General features: G+C 47.0%; 1 protein-coding gene across 1 annotated transcript; it reads right to left on the reverse strand.

Moving 5' to 3' along the window:
• Positions 1–316: 316 nt before the first annotated feature.
• UQCRC1 (ubiquinol-cytochrome c reductase core protein 1) lies at positions 317–17830 on the reverse strand. The gene is made up of 13 exons (XM_073351414.1): positions 17694–17830; positions 13553–13693; positions 12915–13001; positions 11032–11161; positions 9037–9235; positions 8027–8106; positions 6706–6821; positions 6091–6234; positions 5076–5236; positions 3748–3833; positions 2541–2629; positions 1366–1441; positions 317–562 (listed from the first exon to the last, which is right to left on the reverse strand). Exons 1-13 carry the CDS (start codon positions 17763–17765, stop codon positions 498–500), a joined length of 1446 nt encoding a protein of 481 aa, XP_073207515.1. The 5' UTR covers positions 17766–17830; the 3' UTR covers positions 317–497.
• Positions 17831–19556: the final 1726 nt, after the last annotated feature.

Below are 19556 nucleotides of genomic sequence, written 5' to 3' on the forward strand. Positions count from 1 at the left end.
CCCAAATATCAAAAGGCTTTGCAAGATTCCTTCTCCATGGCCCTCCTCAATGCACCCCAATCCAGACCAACAGCGTCCCTGTTGGTCTTCAGCCACCTGCGTGTTATACTGGTCTGCAAAGGTGAAAGGCAAGAGCAATGACTCCAGGCATCACTTAACTCAGTATACCCTATCACAGCCCAGCTACTAAAGTTGCATTTTTGCCAGTGCTAATGCTGGTCCAGTGTGTCACCAACTTGGAGAGGTTCATGAAAGAACTTCCACCCCACACCTAGCCAACAGTGGCACTTTGCCATAAACACCCATGAGAGCCAACTCCATTTAAATTATATTTATTTGGCTCGGTTAGTTTTAACAGTTAAGACAAATGTTTGTACAGCGCTTACAGCAAGGTCCATCTTGCCACTGCCACACAGGAGATTCAGACACAGATCCACCCCTTGGGAGCACCATCCCAGCCCAAGACGTCTCCATTTCCATTCTGCAGGAGGCACAGCCTAGAAACGGAGCCAGTACATGGCGCTGCGGATCCGGTTGTAGTCTGGGAGCTGTTCGATGGGACCTGAGTAGGCAGAGGAGAATTAGTCACTTAGAATAAAGTGAAGAGATCCACCGTCAGCTTCTCAATTCTATTGCTCTCTGATCCAATGATGCCACCACACAGACTCAAATCCTTACATTAAAACCTCAGTCCAACAGTAGGAAGAAACAAGTCTATAAAGACAGTTTAACTGGACAGTGGTTTTTAACACTATTTCCCATTTGTCTTGGAAACCCCTTTTCTTATAGCTCCCCTTTGAAGATTCAAACTTAATCTTGGAGATCACTGTGCGGAGGAGGGGAATCCACCAGGCCCTTAAGGGAGGGAAGATGCTTGGGCAAGTTTTCCAAGGGGAACATCTCCTTGGCCGACAGACAGACATGGCAGAGTAGCACTGCAAGGAGTCCAGCCCATTGATTCTTACATTGACTGATGTCACCACAGAGTAAGGAGATGACATTTGGCGGGCACTATTGCGGACCCCACTCAGATTGAAACTCCATTGTTAATCACATCTCTGTAGCCTGTAACAGAGTGGGAGGCTAGCCAGCAGCCCAAAGCCATTGTCTTAGCAGCTGTACCTAACTAGATTTTCAAAACATACTCTGATGAACATGCTTCAGCATATCGATGCACAAAGGCAGGGGAGACAGTAGTGAAGTTACCAGAAGGGTAAATTAGAGGGAGAAAAGCCAGAACTACAAAATTACTTTATACAGAAAACTGCCAGAGATCCACCAAGCAGACACCTTGCTCTCCATTATAAACAAAGACTCAACAATGTTGGTTGCTTTTCAACCTGTGCGTATAACCAGGTCACTTACCTACTGCTGCAACTGCTGGGCATTTGTCATAGATGTATTTGCTGCAGACCTCCTGTACCATCCTGGCATCCACAGCCTAACAGGAAATGACAAGAACAGGCAACAAATCATGTTTCTGATAGACACACATTTACACAAACTAAAAGCCACTCACTCAACTACCACACAATCAGACTGCCAAAGACCAAGAGATTTGACCCTTTCTGCTTATCTGTTCAATATGATGCTGCTTTGAAGTTATTTGGCTACTTGTCTGCCAGGACAGCTTACAGTCTCCATGAGAAATTCCTCTTGGCAGGATATGGAAACCCGTTCCGGTCTATGTAACTAAAGTCCCTCAAGTTATGTATCAGATGTAGTGCTCCACAAGTGCCAGAGATTGCACACACAGGGCCAGGCAACGAAGCTCCTTATTATATGGCTCTTGCAAGACTGCACCCACTATGTATCTTACAGAGGGAGCTTGGGGATAAGTATTAAAAATGAGGGAGTCTGACAAATCAACTTAGAAGTGAAGATTAAGAGTTCAACAAGAGCCATACTTGACCAGAAGGAAGAGTCAGCACAAGGGGAGCCTTTAGGGAAGATCCCCTGAAATACCTGTTAAAGAACACTTCCCTCTCAATATTACTCTAATGCTGCAATAGCAAAGCCAAATGGATAAGCAAAGGAGAACTTTATGAACCAGCTTTCTGCTCATGAGTAAAATATTCTGGGTGGAATCTCTCAAACCATTTCTAGTTCCGGCTTCTGGTTAGAGAGGGTTTAACTGGCATATACTCACTGAAACCTTTCCGGCTGAAACTGTATCCTGGCCACCTCCTCAGAGGTGGATTCACTCAAATGAGGCACATCACTAATGCTATAGGCACGCAAGTCACTTAACATGGTTATATGTTGTACTACTAACCTACAAGGGACGAACCAGCATCTAGACCTAGGGTGCAGGAAGGTGGTGTGACAACACAGAACACAAGTATAGCCTTATTTTGGCAATTCCACGATACATATATTTCAGTTGTTTAACACTGACCCTGCCTCTGACTTGCCAGGATAAACAGTCTAACTAAACAGGTAAGTGCCTTAGATGCCCAGTTTCTCAGCAGCAAGTTTTATGCCCAGTAACAAACACCTGGAGTAAGGTTAATGGGGCTCCCGTAACAACTGATACGTACAGCAATTCTGGCATCCCACTCAGCTAAAGATATACGGCGTCCATAGTTCAAAAGATGACTCCCAATATTTTCACATAAAGGTGTGGTACCTGGGAAAGATGTAGAGATTCGTTAGGAAAGACCTCACGTTTTGAGCAAGACAGTCAAAGGCCTTCCAACACATCACAGCTAACGTTATGTTTATGTCCTGGAAGTCATGGAATCTGTGACTTCCAGAGACCTCTGACACATTCTCTGCTTCAGCCCCAGCGCTGCAGGACTCTGGAGCTGGCAGCCAGCGGGGCCCTGGCCAGGATTCTGGCGACAGCAGCAATAGGGGGCCCCCTGCAAGGTTGCAGTGACAGACTCCTGAGGAGGCCCTTTCTCAGGGTTCCAATGACAGGTGACAGCCTCGCATGGGGGATGCCTTGGGCGAGTGGCTGGGGGTGCCCCATTTTCTCTTTGGGAAATATGGTCACCTTGTAGCTCCCAGCTGCCATGGGTGGAGGGAAACCCCCCCCCCCCCTGCAGTTTCCAGCTGCTGCCAGCAGCGTGGGGAACCCCACAGCTGAGAGCCACCACGGTGGCAGGGGAAACCATGGAGCCAAAGCAGCAAAAGTCAGACAGGTCACGGCTTCTGTGAATTTTTGTTTATTGCCCATGACCTGTCCATGACTTTTAGTAAAAGTAACCATGACAAAATCCTAGCCTTAGTCATAGCATGACCACCAGTTTGGAAAAAAGTATGCAAGCAGCCCATACCATTAGCCAGCTTCCAATAACCCAGCACCCACGTGCTCCTTTAGTAGGCCATCCCAGGCAGCTCCAGTGGGGAACAGAGAAATGCATTATGACTTCCACCTCTGGAGACCATGGTTCACACCTAACTTGGGTCATAACTGAAATCAGCTTGATGGTCTCAACCTTGCCCTTGGTCGGCATCACAAGGGTGGTGCCTAATTTGTTTTGGCACTGCCACCTTTGCTCAGGAGAGACCCATGGATTCAGGATAGCATGGAGCGTTACAGACTAGGATTCAGAATTAACAAAGCTGGGGTGGTAACCTAGGACAGAAACAGAGGATACGCCAGGTCAGGGCTGAGGAGCAACCTTGCACACTGCTTGCCAGTAGCACCTTGCTTCTAGCCAGAGCTCCTCCTTTCCAGGAAGGCCAGAACTTGGAGCTGTTAAAAAATGCAAAGCAGCTGTTCCTTAGATTAGAACATACCATCCAGCTGAGCCACCAGGGCATTCCGTAGGATGTTCTTGGCTCTCTTCACCTCCCCATCTGTTGCACTGGTGCACAGACGCATCCTGAACAGGAATCAGAAGGAATAAGGGGCTCTCAAAGACATTCCACTAGTACAAGATGAGAAGCGATTACCTCCACCCACATTTATTTTGAACACTGCCCCTCGATTTTCAACCTCTTATACAAACTGAATACTAGGTCTTCAACCCTCTTGCTACTAACTAATACACCAAGAACTAACCTTCCCCATGTATTGTTCAGAGTGGCTAAGAACTCAACAACAAGTAGCACAGAAAACTGACAGCTGACTGAAGCAAGCTCAATGCAAGTCTAGTCAGAGCATACATGGGGGGAAATGACAAATACCTTACCCGAGCAGTCACAATTGGGAGCACCTCAATGGCAGGTGTGTCACTCCAACTTGGCAGCAACAAGAAAGCAAAGGGACCAGGGCATGCTGCCAGCTGTTAGTCCTGTTATAAACTTCAATCACTCACAATCTCTGCTGCTAGGGTTGTTAAGGGTTGCAAAATGGGAGTCAGTCACTGACCACTGTCAAGGGATTCCAATTCCTGAGGGTTCTGTGCAGTTTGGTAGGTTTCCTACAAGTCTTACATCCCTTTCTCCCACCCAGTGTATTTAGATAGCAACCTCGCGGGGGCAAGGACTGTTTCCTGCTCTATGCGTACAGTTCCTAGCACAGGGGGCTTCTCCAATTCTGGTTGTAGCCTCTAGGCACTGCTGGAAGACACATCAAACTCTAAGAAAGACTAAACAATGTAACGTGCCTTTACATTGCCTCCTGGCAATGAATGGTCTCCAGCACCAAGGCATTTACCAGTCAGTCAACAGGACTCAGACTGTGCATTATGTATCACCAGGTCACCTTTCTTAAGTGTAACATGATGAACAGACTGTGCCTTTCACATGCTCTGGGAAAGGCAACCTTGTTTGGGGATAAGAGACCCCAACACTAGAACAACCTCTAATGCACCAAAACAAACAGGGACCACAGCCATCATTCAGGGAGGTCAGGGGGATAAAACTAGAACAATGGGGTGAGATTAAGACAAAGGAAGATTCAGGTGGGATATGAGGAGTCATTTCTCTTACAGCCTGAAGAGTTTCTTCTCAAGGTAAGTTGTGGAAGCCGCACAGGAAAGGATTAACATGAGATAAAACTCTAGAAAGCACAGGACTCTTCTTGACAGTATGTGGGCTTGAACTTTGTAGGATACAATAAGTTCTCTGCTAGATCTAGTCTCCATAATAGGGACTGATTACATGCAGCAAATCACACTCACCACTCTCCCTGAGCAAAATGCAGTGTATCTTCTATGTTCAGAGCATCAGAAACAAAATGGAGTCCAAAGAGGCCTGTGTCAGAGTAGCAAGTGTTGAAGGTCTGGAAACTTTGACAGAGTTTATTCTCTACTGCAATTGTAGCCAGCCTGCTGGATTGATTCTGCACATAAGTAAACACCCTCAGTGATTCAAATGCTCACCTTTCCTTTGACAGTTCAAATGCCTCCCCCTGAGTGGTTATAGGGTTAGAAGAGCAAACAAGGTACAGAGCTCAGGGGGGCACTCCAGGCTCTACCCTACAGAGATGACAAGCTTTCATGGTAGAAAGAGTGTACAGCCTGCTGAACGCTTTTACATCTCACTAAACTTCCTCCTTTCCCAGCACTGCACTCTGAAGGTGGTACTTGGTACCATTCCAGAAGGGTACCACAAGAAAAGTGGGGGGATATAGGGAGTAGGTGGCCTGAAATTAGAGTGGACTATACTACAGGCATGCCCTGCCAGAGGGAGTCTCTATACAGAGATAAGAGAGGTGTACATTGGGTTTTAAACAGGTCCTCACCACACTGCAGTTGTAAGATGTGCCTGTGTCTTAGGGATACACATTACCCTGCCCTGCTTAAATACTATCACCACTAAATGAACATTTCATTGTTGCATCACAGGACAAGTTTACGGAAAGGATACTCAGGGGTGCGAGCACCTTGCTGGGAGTTGTCCTACTCAGTCCTATTCTATATTGCTGAGGATCTGCTGTGCAGCAATCCTCTCTGAGAAAGCTGCATATAGCTCTCCAGAGACAGCTAGCAGGACCTCCTTGCCACACCCCATCCAGCCCAAGAGGTGTCCCAGATCAGCCCTGGTCAGCATTTCTATCCTGCCTTCTGGATTCACAAACTCCATTTCATGGGAACATTTCATAATTCAATATTATACATAACAGCTTCCCGCTCAAGGAGATCATAATGTTAAGTCACTACAGCTGACTCAACGCCATGCTCCCAAGTTTCTTACCTTACCACCACCAAAGGTGCGGTCATAGTGCCCTATGATGAAGTTAGCTACAAGAAGGGGAATATTGTCTGGATTGGACCATCCTGGGCCCTCCACTGCAATAGCAACATGAGCCAAGGGTAAGGCGTCATCTCTGACACGGATCTGAAAAACATCAAGGGGCATGGTAAGAGCAGAGTGAGCATTGTGGCCTTCTCTCCAGGGTCTTATACAAAGCATGGGTTGATAAATTAGGGGATTTGGTGTGGTCATGGGCAAGATCAGCTAGCCTTTCACCTTTAAGTTCTTGTATGTAATGTCCCATTCACATCACCAGATGCATCTGGTTTCTAGACTCCATTAGGTCATAGATGAAAGTACTAGCCTCAATAAGTTCCTAGGGGATTTTGATCACATCTACAACCAAAACATTTCTGCAAGACTGGCAGAGCTCAGTAGGGGTCTCAAGACTAGAACAGCGGGGCCTGCTGTTGGTCAGGACTGAGGTGCCATCTACTCACATAAAGAAAACATACAAGTTTACACAGAGATTTCATCCCCTAAGTGACCAGGGGATAATGTCACAAAGGTATGCTTTGTACTCAAAGCAATCTGCTGTTGCTGAGAAGAATTTACCTCACTCCCAGTGAAACGGCAGGGTGGGGGGATGGGCACCGCATCCTCCGTGTATTCAAAGGGAACTCCACTCAAGTGCTGCCTAGCAAGGTCTACCAATTCTGTGTGGGAAACACCTGGAAAGGGGAACAGAAGGTACAAGAAATCAGTACAGCTGCTTGAGCCTCTGAAATGCAAGGAAGAAAAAAAAATATTATGTTCCATATAACAGAAAAGAGCCTGAGAGAGACCACTTTGGAGTCTAAACATCAATTTTAAAATATCAAGACTTCCTAGAGCATTGTTTCTCAAACACGGCCACCATGGCTGCCTTTTCTTGTGGCCACAGCCTCCTTGGTGGTGATGGGGGGCGGGGGAGGTGAAACCGCAGCTCCTCCCCTGGGGCTGCCAGTAGTGATTGGGCCCTGCCCCACTCTGAAACCAGAAATGCCAGAGGAACAGGCAGCTGGTGTGAGTTCCCCACATATCCTGCGAGTAGTGGGGCTCAGGCTTCAGCCCTGGGGTGGCGGGCTCTGGTCATGGGCTCTACCCACATGGCAGTGGGCTCTATTCCCAGGCTCACCACTCCCCCCTGTTGCCCTGGTCCCCACTGCCTCCTCCAGCCCTGGGCTCCGGCTGCATGGCAGCGGGCTCCATCCCCCAGGCTCTGGCCAAATGGCTCCAGGATCTGGCCCCAGCTGGGCGGTGGGTGCTGGCCTCCGGCTCACCACCCCGTGCCCGTCGCCCTGGGCCCCGCTGCCTTCTCCATCCATGGGCTCCAGCAGCAGGCTCATCCTATCTCCATCATCCCTGGCCCCCATTGCACCCTCCAACCCCGGACTTCAGCTGCACAGCAGCAGTCTCTGGTCCTCGGCCCCAGGTGCTGGCCCCCCACTGCTTCCTTACCTACCTCCCCAGAGAGGGCTTAATTTAGCCCCAGTAAGCTGGGAGCTGAATAAATCTGCCATGAAAAGTGATATCTGTATGTTAGTTAATATCACTTTTCACTGCCTGCCACCCAGCTAATAAATCTTAAAAAAAAACAACGGAAGACAAGAACACGCAAAGCACCTTATTTTTGTTTCTTTTCTGTTTAGGTCCAGTAAAGAACAGAGACAACGGTACATTACTTTTATTACTGAGTTTGAAAATAACCCCTACACAAATCACAATGCTTTGGACATGTATATGTGCATATTTGTTTGTTTTTCCTACAGTTAATTAAGTATTTTAGGAAAAATTGTCAGCAGCCACCAGCAAGAGTTGGTGGCTGCACTCTGAGGCCACCAAAAATTTTGTTGAGAGAACCCCGCTCCTAGAGTCCCAGAAAACTAGCACTTACCTCCAGCAGCTGCGAGGACCATGCGAGGGGCCTTGTAGTGAGTGTCAATGTAGGCGGCTAGATCTGCACGAGTCAGACGCCTAAAGAGCATACACAACATTTTAATATCCCAACAATCCAAGTATGGAGGAGATAGGTTGAGCTGTGAGGGCTGGGTGGTCAGGGAAGGCAGGTACTCAATACAACGGAAGAGACAACACTCCCTTGGTTATAGTAAGAACATCTCCTGGGAATCGGTCATCTAGCCCTCCCCTGTGCTGTACCCTGGAGACCACAATGCTTAGGGAATTGGGACTAGGATACTGAACCTTTCACTTCTATGTCTCCAGTTCAAATCCAGCCTATATCACTTGTGACCAGAAATCATTACTTTCCAATGGTTGTTTAGTAGCCTATGTGAAGTGACGTGATCTCTATCTACTTGCTAATGGGTAAGTGTCCATGGTCAAGGCCACCACCATAATGGCACTCCTAGCTGGTGATCTCAGAGGCACCACAGACTAGATACAGGAGAGGGCTGCACTCTTGGCCTAAACAGTCAATCCCCCCTAGTTAGGGCTGAGGCACAATGGTGGAGAATATGTGAGAGAAGCTTGTGTAGCACTGCTCGCCCTAGGATCAGGCCTAGTACAACAGGACTTCAAACTCCAAAATTGATAATACAGCATCCATCACCAGCAGTGGGAAGCACAGAGTCAAGGCAAAAATTGTAAGTCTATGGTGAACAGATCAGCCACGTGTATAGCACTACCTGCTGCGTGCAAATGGGTAGGGTTGGCTTGCCTTCCTTGTGCAAATACTTTTGTTGCTGATGTGCTTTACTAGCAAAGACCTTTCCACCCTCACTGCACACAGTTGCATGTAGTTGTGGTTATGCAGCTCCCTTTTTATCAAGTTCAGTGATCCATAACAGGAACTGTGTGCTCCCAAGCATTGTGTGTTAGCGGAAGGAGGACTGTCTTTGGGTGTATATCATACTCCAGACCTAAAAGAGTGGATTTGCTGCTCACTTGATGTTCTCAGTGGTTCCCTCGACAGTGCGGCTCAGGGCAGTGCCTTGGAAAGCAGTCGCATGAAGATAGTCAAAGACTACATCTGTCAAGTTGCTGTCAATTTCCTGCAGCTCCTGAAGGATGGTGCTCCGTTCCTTCTCGATCTCAGAATCCTCTAGGCTGCAGTTCTGCACAATGTCAGCCAGAATCTCGACAGCTATAATACACACACACAATTTCAGCAATTTCTTTACCTGGCCACTACAGACTGCAGCAAGAAACTGAAGACAGGTCATAATCTGGAGAAGGAAGGGGTATGGACTGAAATAAACACTCTACCAAGACTCAGCAAAAAAGGGGGAATGTAGGAGACCATGATGGGATAGGGTATGTGGGGCAAAATGGGCTAACATACTAGCTGTTCACCTAGGTTCAAGTCTCCATCGGGTCACAAAACAGATAAAATTGAATGGTTTCAATAGGTAGAAATTTCAACATTAAAAATCATTTCTCATCTTGGCATAACAACATTTTGCTTTTCAGAGGCATTATAAGACTGGTACAGGAATTACATAGCAGTTCAGGGGTTCCGTACGCTGGCAATGCAGTGTGGGTGCCTAAAACTGGAAGAGATGAGGCTGCATGTCAGGAGTCAAATGTGTAGGACACTTGCAAAAAACTTGCTATGTCTATGGTTTGTCATAGCTAGTCCTGTAGGTCCTTGCTCTTGTGGGAAAATACTACTTCCCAAAAGACACATGAAATCTGCATATGGCAGCAAGGAGCTGCACTGAAAACAGAACCCACAGGAGCTCCATTGAGCATTTCTGACCGTTAATCATAGAATCATAGAATATCAGGGTTGGAAGGGACCCCAGAAGGTCATCTAGTCCAACCCCCTGCTCAAAGCAGGACCAATTCCCAGTTAAATCATCCCAGCCAGGGCTTTGTCAAGCCTGACCTTAAAAACCTCTAAGGAAGGAGATTCTACCACCTCCCTAGGTAATGCATTCCAGTGTTTCACCACCCTCTCAGTGAAAAAGTTTTTCCTAATATCCAATCTAAACCTCCCCCACTGCAACTTGAGACCATTACTCCTTGTTCCGTCATCTGCTACCATTGAGAACAGTCTAGAGCCATCCTCTTTGGAACCCCCTTTCAGGTAGTTGAAAGCAGCTATCAAATCCCCCCTCATTCTTCTCTTCTGCAGGCTAAACAATCCCAGCTCCCTCAGCCTCTCCTCATAACTCATGTGTTCCAGTCCCCTAATCATTTTTGTTGCCCTTCGCTGGACTCTCTCCAATTTACCCACATCCTTCTTGAAGTGTGGGGCCCAAAACTGGACACAGTACTCCAGATGAGGCCTCACCAATGTCGAATAGAGGGGAACGATCACGTCCCTCGATCTGCTCGCTATGCCCCTACTTATACATCCCAAAATGCCATTGGCCTTCTTGGCAACAAGGGCACACTGCTGACTCATATCCAGCTTCTCGTCCACAGTCACCCTAGGTCCTTTTCCGCAGAACTGCTGCCTAGCCATTCGGTCCCTAGTCTGTAGCTGTGCATTGGGTTCTTCCGTCCTAAGTGCAGGACCCTGCACTTATCCTTATTGAACCTCATCAGATTTCTTAACTGAGTTAACTGAGTTAACGCTACCCATCTTCCCAAACCTCACAGTACGGCAAAGGATGATCAAAGTCACTCTCTCACCCAGCAACATTATTAAAGGCTATATACAGAACAGTAGTATGGTAGGCCGCAAAGGCTTATTTTAGAAGAATATGAAGCTGAAGGCTTGAGCACCATTCCATGACTATATGCTCATCAATTAACTATTCAGGATCTGCAAATGCTCAGATTCCCTGGGTACTAAGTGAATCATAGCCTTGGAGTCCCTGCTTTATCCCACTGGCACATAACAAGAGACATTAAAAACAAACAAACCAAAACTAATATTTCTCTGCCCTCAAGCTCTTGATCAGAGACTTAATAGACCAATGGTCACACTACCTCTGGGCAGGTCTTTGGACAGGGCTTTCATGAAGTAGGCAGTCTGCTCCCGGGAGGTATAACAGTTGAGGTGAGCACCCATACTCTCCACTTCCTTTTCAAAAGTGGCACAAGGACGTTTCTTTGTGCCCTAAAAGAAACAAATGTAGCTAGAAATTGGTTAGGTTTTTCCCTGACAACTAAAGAACTAAATTAATGACACAGATCTTCACAGAACTCAGGGTGCCATTTTAGAAGTAGCTATGTTTCATTCCCATCAGATGCCAATAGGTACTTACTAATTAGGACAAATGTAATTTTCAGAATGCCCTAAAATGCTTGTCACCATGAAGTGAGGCTGATCTCCCAGTGAAAGCTACCATAGTATGGCTACTATTCAGCAGGAAGGCCTGCTTGCACTAAAAAAGTGCTGCTCAGCAGGTGGCTGCATTATTAAAAGGCTAGAGACACTCAGCCATAAGGAAAGTTATTTACAGCACTGTTTATTTAATGTGGGCTAAATACTAATACAAGTTTTCTACACTGGTTTCTCCAGTAAATGAGTTACCCCAATATTAGCAGGTTTCAGAGTAACAGCCGTGTTAGTCTGTATTCGCAAAAAGAAAAGGAGTACTCGTGGCACCTTAGAGACTAAGCAATTTGAGCATAAGCTTTCGTGAGCTACAAAATCTGATGAAGTGAGCTGTTGAGCATAAACTTTCGTGAGCTACAGCTCACTTCATCGGATTTTGTAGCTCACGAAAGCTTATGCTCAAATAAATTGCTTAGTCTCTAAGGTGCCACAAGTACTCCTTTTCTTTTCCCCAATATTAGCAGTAAGTCTCCAACTTGTCATATATCCAAATTGTGAGCAACTTCCTTTGCCACAAACTACACGAGTAGCAAAGCAAGAGTGCTTCATTTTTAGTAATTTTCATATATTTACACACACAATTCATATAAATAAAAATAAAATTACTGATGTTAAGTTTAAATAAATTAGGGTTCTTTTTTTTTTTTTTTAAAAAGTGGGCTAAATTTGCATTGTTTAAAATACTTAACTGCATAGAAAAATTGTTCTGGAAGTTCAGGAGTTCGTCACAAGGACCTCTGCACACCCTTCTTGTATGCAGCGCACTGCCATTGATTTTCATGCCACTGACTGGTAAATTCGCTGTTCAGAGCCAGTTAATATTATCCCATGACTAGCATGGGAAACACTAGAGAGAGTTAGGCACGTAAATCCCCTGGGTAGTGGCAAGAGTAGAGTCCCCTGAACACTGACTATGGGAGTCAGTACAAAGATTCAGAGGAACAGCCGTGTTAGTCTGTATTCACAAAAAGAAAAGGAGTACTTGTGGCACCTTAGAGACTAACCAATTTATTTGAGCAGTAGCTCACGAAAGCTCATGCTCAAATAAATTGGTTAGTCTCTAAGGTGCCACAAGTACTCCTTTTCTTTTTACAAAGATTCAGTGCACATTCACAGATAAAATGCCTTTTTAACAGAGAGGGCAGCTTGAACTTTTATTTTGCCCTCATAGGTACCTAAAAAAGCCCCTTATTTGTATTACAGTGGAATCCAGAGGTCCAGATCAGGATTGGGATCCCATTCTGCTAAGCAATATGACAAACAAGAACACTTCCTGCCCTGAAGAGCTTAAGCTCATTTTCCTTCTAACTTACACAAAAAGGTGTGTTCATGCTTTGGTGCCCACACATCTTAAGCAGTGGCAAGTGGAAGAAGTCCAATTTTCTAACATGTATTTGACCCACAGGAATCAGAACCACATATAAATTAAAGTCAGACAGAAAAGCTCAGAGCCCAGAGTGATAGTTCAATCGTAAGTAGTTGCATAGGGTCAATTCCCATGAAAAGTACCAGACCTAGCACATCATCTCACCTTGAATGCCAGATGTTCCACAAAGTATCCTGCTCCATTGTTCTTCTCACTTTCGTAACGGCTACCTACCCCAATCCACACACCCACCTAACAGAAGATAGATGAGGTGAATAAATACAATTAGGAAATACAACTAGCAAAATATGCAAGTTTCCTGTCACTAAGTGTAACACCTGGAGTTTAAGACAACCCCACTGCTAGTACCAGGACATGCCCTTCAATGCTGGTGGCAGTGTAAGTATATATTTTTTTTTAAATAATCTAGTCTATTTATACCATTTACCTTGCCACATAAGAGAATAATTTTCAGAATTTTATCAAAGATGTATTAAGCAATGAATGGCTGTCAGAGTTAAGCGTAAGTAAGTCTGAAAGCTACTTCCATGCAAACGCAGGTGGGAGATCTGGGCAGAGCATGAGAGCATCAATGGACTTTTGAGACATTTGTCGACTCATTCCAAAGCAAGTTGTGCCTTTTATTTAAGCTCCAGTTTGCCTAGAGCCACAGACAAGTAAACACAAATGGCTGAATCTCTGCTGCTAACCTTGGTTCCAACACGGGCTTTGAAAGACTAGTACATTACCTGAACTAAGTTAACAGTGATCATGGGATGATTCCAAACCCATCTTAAACTTACTGTGCACGTAGGCTGGCCGGATTCCTCAGAAGCCACACGGAGGCCATTATCCAGAGAGGTAACTTGCGTCTCTGGAATGTTATGGAGTGCCTGGGCATAGGTAGCTGCACCTCGATTTCTCCCCAAACTCATCAAGGCTGGCTAAAGAGAAAGCCACCATCAAACAGCAACTCACTATAGTACAGAGCTACCAACATATAGATTGCCAAGAGTCACATGACGGTGCAGACATAATAAACTAATCCAGCAGAACACAGTTTCACTTGCTAAAGCTTTCCCACAGTAGGTCCCTAACCATTAACATATATATTTTAAATTATAAGATCTGCCAGTTTCTGAGATCTCTGGATACATGAGCATGGGGGTGGGGGGGGCGATCTTCACAGGTTGAAGGGAAAAGGATGAGAGCAATCAAGTGGGCTCAAGGCAAACCCCAGAAGCAGGAGTTTGGAAGTGGTCCCATTGTTAGGCATTCTTAACATAAATTGAGATCTTTTGCAGGGCTTTAACCTCATCCCAAAATCATAATCTACACCATGGGTCTCCAGAGACTGATATCTGTACCTCTTTACTTTTCTTTCCTATGCTAAGATTTGGGACAGATAAGCAATGAGAGTTTATGTTGTCCTTCAGGTTTGTATATCCCCATTTATCAAACACTCATCTCACAAAGTATATATCTTGGTAGATCTGTACCAAGTGTACAGTGTACATACATCCTCTCCATTGTAGGGATAACACAATGAAAGCGACACATTATAAGCAGCCACTGTAAAGAATCAAGATCTATGTATTTACAATATATGTAGCAGATTAAAATCAACTATGTCACTTCAGATTCAAAGCCCTTACCCGTTCTTTCAGCTTCAGCATAGAGCAACACCACTTATTATTGAGGTTAAGATTTTGTCTCAGTTATTTTTAGTAAAATTCAAGTACAGGTCACAGGCAACAAATAAAAATTCACAGACTCCCATGACCTGTCCCTGACTTTTATTAAAGATGATGGAGACAAAATGGGGCTGATGGCAGGGGGAGGACCGAAGTGTGTATGGCGAGGGTAAGAGGAGATGAGATCCCAAGCACCACTGTGGAAGATGGGGGGGGATCCCCCAGCACAGCTTAAGGCTCAGGTCCACTTCCCCACCCCCAGTTCTAACTGGCCATGAATCAGTAAGATAAACAAATTAAGACAGACTTACTCCACAAGCAACAACAAACATGGTAGAAATGGGTCTTCAGGAAGCTTTTGAATGTAGAAAGGGAAAAGGCCTTGCAGACCAGCTCATTTTTAGAGATGAGCATGGAATAAGGCATGCAGATACTCATAGGAGAATCAGACAAAAAGAGAGTTGAGGGTGGTATCACCAGCAGAAGAGGCAATAGATGGGCAACACAAAATATGGGCCAATAAGAAGGGAAGGGTGAAGAATTATGCAGAGATCTGAAAACAAAGACAAGAAGTCCTTACTTGATATGGAGGAGAAGATAGATTCAAAGGGTGAGAATTATTTTCTCCAATTTTTTTACATTTAATTTGTGTGACAAAGTGGAAATTTTATGTAATAGTTTTGTGAATCCTGTGTACCTCCGTTTCCCCTATATTTTGTATGGCTATGGGGTGGGGGAGGATGGACGACCATTTGGTCTCAGGGCAAGCTAGGCCCAGAAATACATTAGGAAATTACATCAGTATAACTACATTGCTCAGGGGTGTGGAAAATCCACACCCCTAAGTGACGCAGTTAAACCAACCTAACCCCCAGTGTAGACAGCGCTAATTTGACAGAATTCTCACGTTTACAAAGCTACTGCCTCTCAGGGAGGTGGATTAACTAACCTGACTGGAGAAGCCCTCCCTGTCAGCATAGGTAGTGTCTTCACTGAAGTACTATAGCAGCACAGCTGTGCTGTCAGAGACATAAGAGAATGTTGACAAGTGTCTGAGCTTGAAGGGGTCAGAAGACTGACAAGGGGTTAAAAGACTGACATGGCCAACCCCATATCAATGGCAAATCCAATCACCAGAACACTGACACCCAGCAACCAAGGACCCACAGAAAGATGGCTTTCCCCACTTCTCAGCAGGAAAGCAAAGCAAAATCCCACAGGTCGAGAACAAAGGACCGTGGGTGGGTTAAGAGTTGGCTGCTGGAAGGAGCAAGGGCTCTCACCTGAAAATGACCAGGGAGGTCAGATGGCTAAAGAGAGACACAGCCTGAACATGAGGGTTCACAACAGCTTGGCTGGGCTCTGGACTAACCAGAATGGACTTGAACTATGCTTTAAACTTCAGTTCTCTATGCTAATTTAAGGACTTCCAGTGCTGTGCTCCAGTTCAGCAGTAAACCTGAGTGTTTTGATCGTACTGTTTGAGCATCCCTGTAAATACCTGGGGAGGTGCATTAATTCCTGAAAAGCATAAAAGTCTCTACCAGGGGTTTCCCTCAGGTGGACTTGGTGAACAGAGCTCACAGTATGAAGTAGGAGTGCTGAAGCCACAGAGGTTCAGTCTAAAGAGGTGGCATAGCCTGCTCTGAAGGAAGAGCAAGACCTGTACATGGTCTACCACACTGAACAGGTTCCTCCTGGAGATTGCTCCAAAGCAGCACTGCTGTGGATCTGTGACAGTTTGTTCTGTGCATTTTGACAGTATTTTCCATTGTCTGCTACATTGTTTTGTCTAGATAACTGGCTCTTACCCATGTGGATTCTGCACTCAGCAAAAGGGGAAAATTTTCAAAATAGGAAAACATAACTGCAAAACTAAAGAGTTCGGCAGGGGGACTCAGGGCAGGTGTAGCACCTGAAGCTACTTTGAACTGATTTTTAAAAACTGATTGACATTATGCTGACACTGTCATGGTTGAATGATTGGACCTTTGCTGTGGTGGGCTCTAGGAGGTGGAACTTGCTCCCTGCTGAAATTCCCCTATTTAAAATAATCATAATACTGTCAGAATAAAGAGTTGTTGCTTTAACTATCCCTGCTACATCTGTATTACTATTTTCCTCTTTCATCCATTTTCCTCTCTCAACTACAATTTGTTAAGCTTTTACGGGCTTGTCTTAATAGTTTTAAAATCATTTTATTCAATAGAACCCCAAATTGGATAGAAGGATTTCCTTGGATTATGAACCTCAAAACAGAAGGTGCAGTACTCTGCTCCCCCACAGCATCAGAAACGGTACCCAGTTTTAACATACACTAAATGACTTTAGTCAGGAAACAAATGTCTACTTATAGATGCCAACTAGTTGTCTGGTTAAGACTAGCGTCTTAGCCAGAGACCTTCTACTACACAGGAGCAAAGCCTCCCTAATGTATACAGCATCCCAGCACAAACATGGGAACTGGGCACGCTTCAACAAGCGGCTATACGAGCTTTTAAACTTCTTTGACGCTACCGGGATGTATAGGTGCTGGAAGTAGGGGTGCTGCAGCACCCTCCAGCCGGAAGAGGTTTCCATCATGTACAGGGTTTACAAGTTTGGTTCAATGGCTCTCAGCACCTGCACTGCACAAGCTGTTCCAGGGCCGCTGGCTGTATCCCTGCCGGGTGGGCAGGGGCCGTGTAGGATTCAGCCGCCCGCAGGTGCGGCGTTGGCGCTCTGGGTAAGACTGATCGAACAGCAAGAAGCAACGCGAGCAGCCGCGCTCCTTCGCCAGCTCCCAAGCGAAGCCCGCAGGCTGGCTAGGTCCGGCCGCGGGTGTACCGGGGCTCTCGGCAGTAGGGGAAGCGGAATCCGACCGGGCGGAGTTTGGAGCCCGAAGGAAGGGCCCGCTTGCCTCGGACCAGCCAGCGCGGCAACACGCCCCCCCCCCCGACAGCAGCGCCCTGTCCCTCCCCCAACGGGCACGGCTCCTCCGGCCAGCCCCGCGCACCCCGCTCCGGGGGAAGGTCACTGCGAACAGGGACCCTGCCGAGGAACGGCCCCCGCACCGCACTCCCCATCCCTTAGCCCAGCCGCAGCGGGGGGGTGGGGGGGCGCAGACAGAGCCAGGCCTGGGCCACTACCGGTCCCCAGGGCCTCGCCGTCCTTGTGACCTTCCCGGCGGCCAAGGCGGCTGGGCCTGCCCCGGCCCCATCCGCATCCCCTCCCCCAGGCCCCGGCGGGGCAGAGGCGCGCGGCCACTCACCGAGGAGCGGGGGCCCCGCAGAAGGGTTCGGCCCGCGGCACAGCCGGCCCGACACACCGAGGAGGCCGCCATCTTATCCCCTCACCCCTACCGAGGCCGAACTGACCCCGAGCGGAGAGAAAAAGACGCATGCGCAGGAAGACGAGCCCTAAAAGCACAGGAGCGCACGCGCAAGTAGGCAAATTGCCGGGCGATACGCATGCGCAGGGACAGACGCTCGCATGGGCGGAGACTGGGACAGCTGTCTAGAGCAGAAAGGCGCATGCACAGAAATGGGTCTAGCGAGGCTGAGACCGTGTTGCGCCCTCTGTTGGTTGGAGGCCGATGCCGATGAGAAACTGTTCTCAGCCGGCGGGGCGGGTCCTTCCTTACCCGGGCAAATAAGGGCGCAGGGAGGGATCGCACTGGGCACGCGGCCCTGCCCCTTCGGGGCACCGGCTTGCTGCAGCCCATGAGCCCCTGCCCGGTTGGACGAGCCCCACCCTCCCAAGGGGGGGTGGATACCTACAGCCTGGGGCAGATAAGCCCTTGCCCTTGCTCATGCAGCCCCGTAGGAACTGGGCAGGGGCAAGGCTAGTCTCCTGCTAAGCCTTGGGCTCCCCTGGCCAGGCTTCCAGCAGGCCCCTGCCAGTGACAGGCCATAGGAGGGAAGCACCTGCTGCTTCTTGCTGGCCTTGCTCTGCATGGTCCAGTCTGCAGGCAGGAAACTCATCAACCCAGAGCCAGGGCCGGATTAACCTTTTGTGGGCCTCTATGGGGGCAAAGGGGCATGGTGCGAGGGGGCAGGGGCATTGGTCCCAGAGCGAGGGGCTGTTGGATCATATTAAAGAAGTTCTGTATTAAAATCACAAATGAGTTTGATTCCCCATAGTTTAAATTCCAGGGTATTACTAATGAAGAGGTCTCTTGGTTTTTGGTACTGTTTCTCTCCCTCTATGTGTGAAACCTGCAAGCTGCTAATTGTGTTAGTACATTCTAAGACAGAGTCTGTTCTCAAAGCAATTCACAGAGAGAGAGACTCAAAGCAATACTCTAACAACAGAAACAGCACCCAGAGACTCCCTGCCCTTTTGTTGTATTAACCATTGTGATTAAAATAGAGATAGAGGATGTATGTGGATGGATGCTTGGTGTGGATAATAACTGAATGATCAGGGAGGTGCCAGCCTAAGAATCCAGTGTCCATCGGCTGAAGAAGGCGTCAAGTGGAAATAACCAGAGGACCCCCGGAGGGTAGACTGGAATCCACCCAACAGCCTCAAGAATGGGAGAACCAAAGAACAAGATAACATCTAGCAGCACGGAGCTGTCAGGAATGTGCTATCTGCTGATTGATTCAGCAACAGCATGATGAAGCAATTCCCATAGACTGGCATAAGAAGAAATTCCTATAAAAATAGACTCTAAAAAGTGAGAACTTTGGGGTCTGATTCTGCAAACCAACTTCCAGGAGCATCGGATGAGCATCTGACAAGGCCCTGCTCCCTCCTCATGTCCAGGCCACCTGGCCAGTGGCTTAGCATGAGCAACTCTAAGGCTGGTAACTATGATAACAACCTTGCAGAACCTGTGTGTGTGTGTGTGTGTTTGTATGAATGAATGTGTGACTAAATATGAGATTGAATGGAATGTTATAGCTATAACTAACTGCTTACTATGATTCTTTCTGTATTCACAATAAATGTGGTATTTTGCCTTTTTCCCTTTAATAAGATCCTGCTGGTTTTTATTTTATTGCTATAACAGGGCCGCCCAGGAACGATGGGGCCCAGCCCAGGGTGGACGCGCTCTGCCCAGTTCAGCGCAAGGGCAATGTTTACAAACCAGCAGCTGCCAGATGCACACTGGCCTGCCTGGCCCTTT

Source organism: Lepidochelys kempii, chromosome 7 (assembly GCF_965140285.1).
Source record: "Lepidochelys kempii isolate rLepKem1 chromosome 7, rLepKem1.hap1, whole genome shotgun sequence".
Lineage (NCBI taxonomy): Eukaryota > Metazoa > Chordata > Testudines > Cheloniidae > Lepidochelys > Lepidochelys kempii.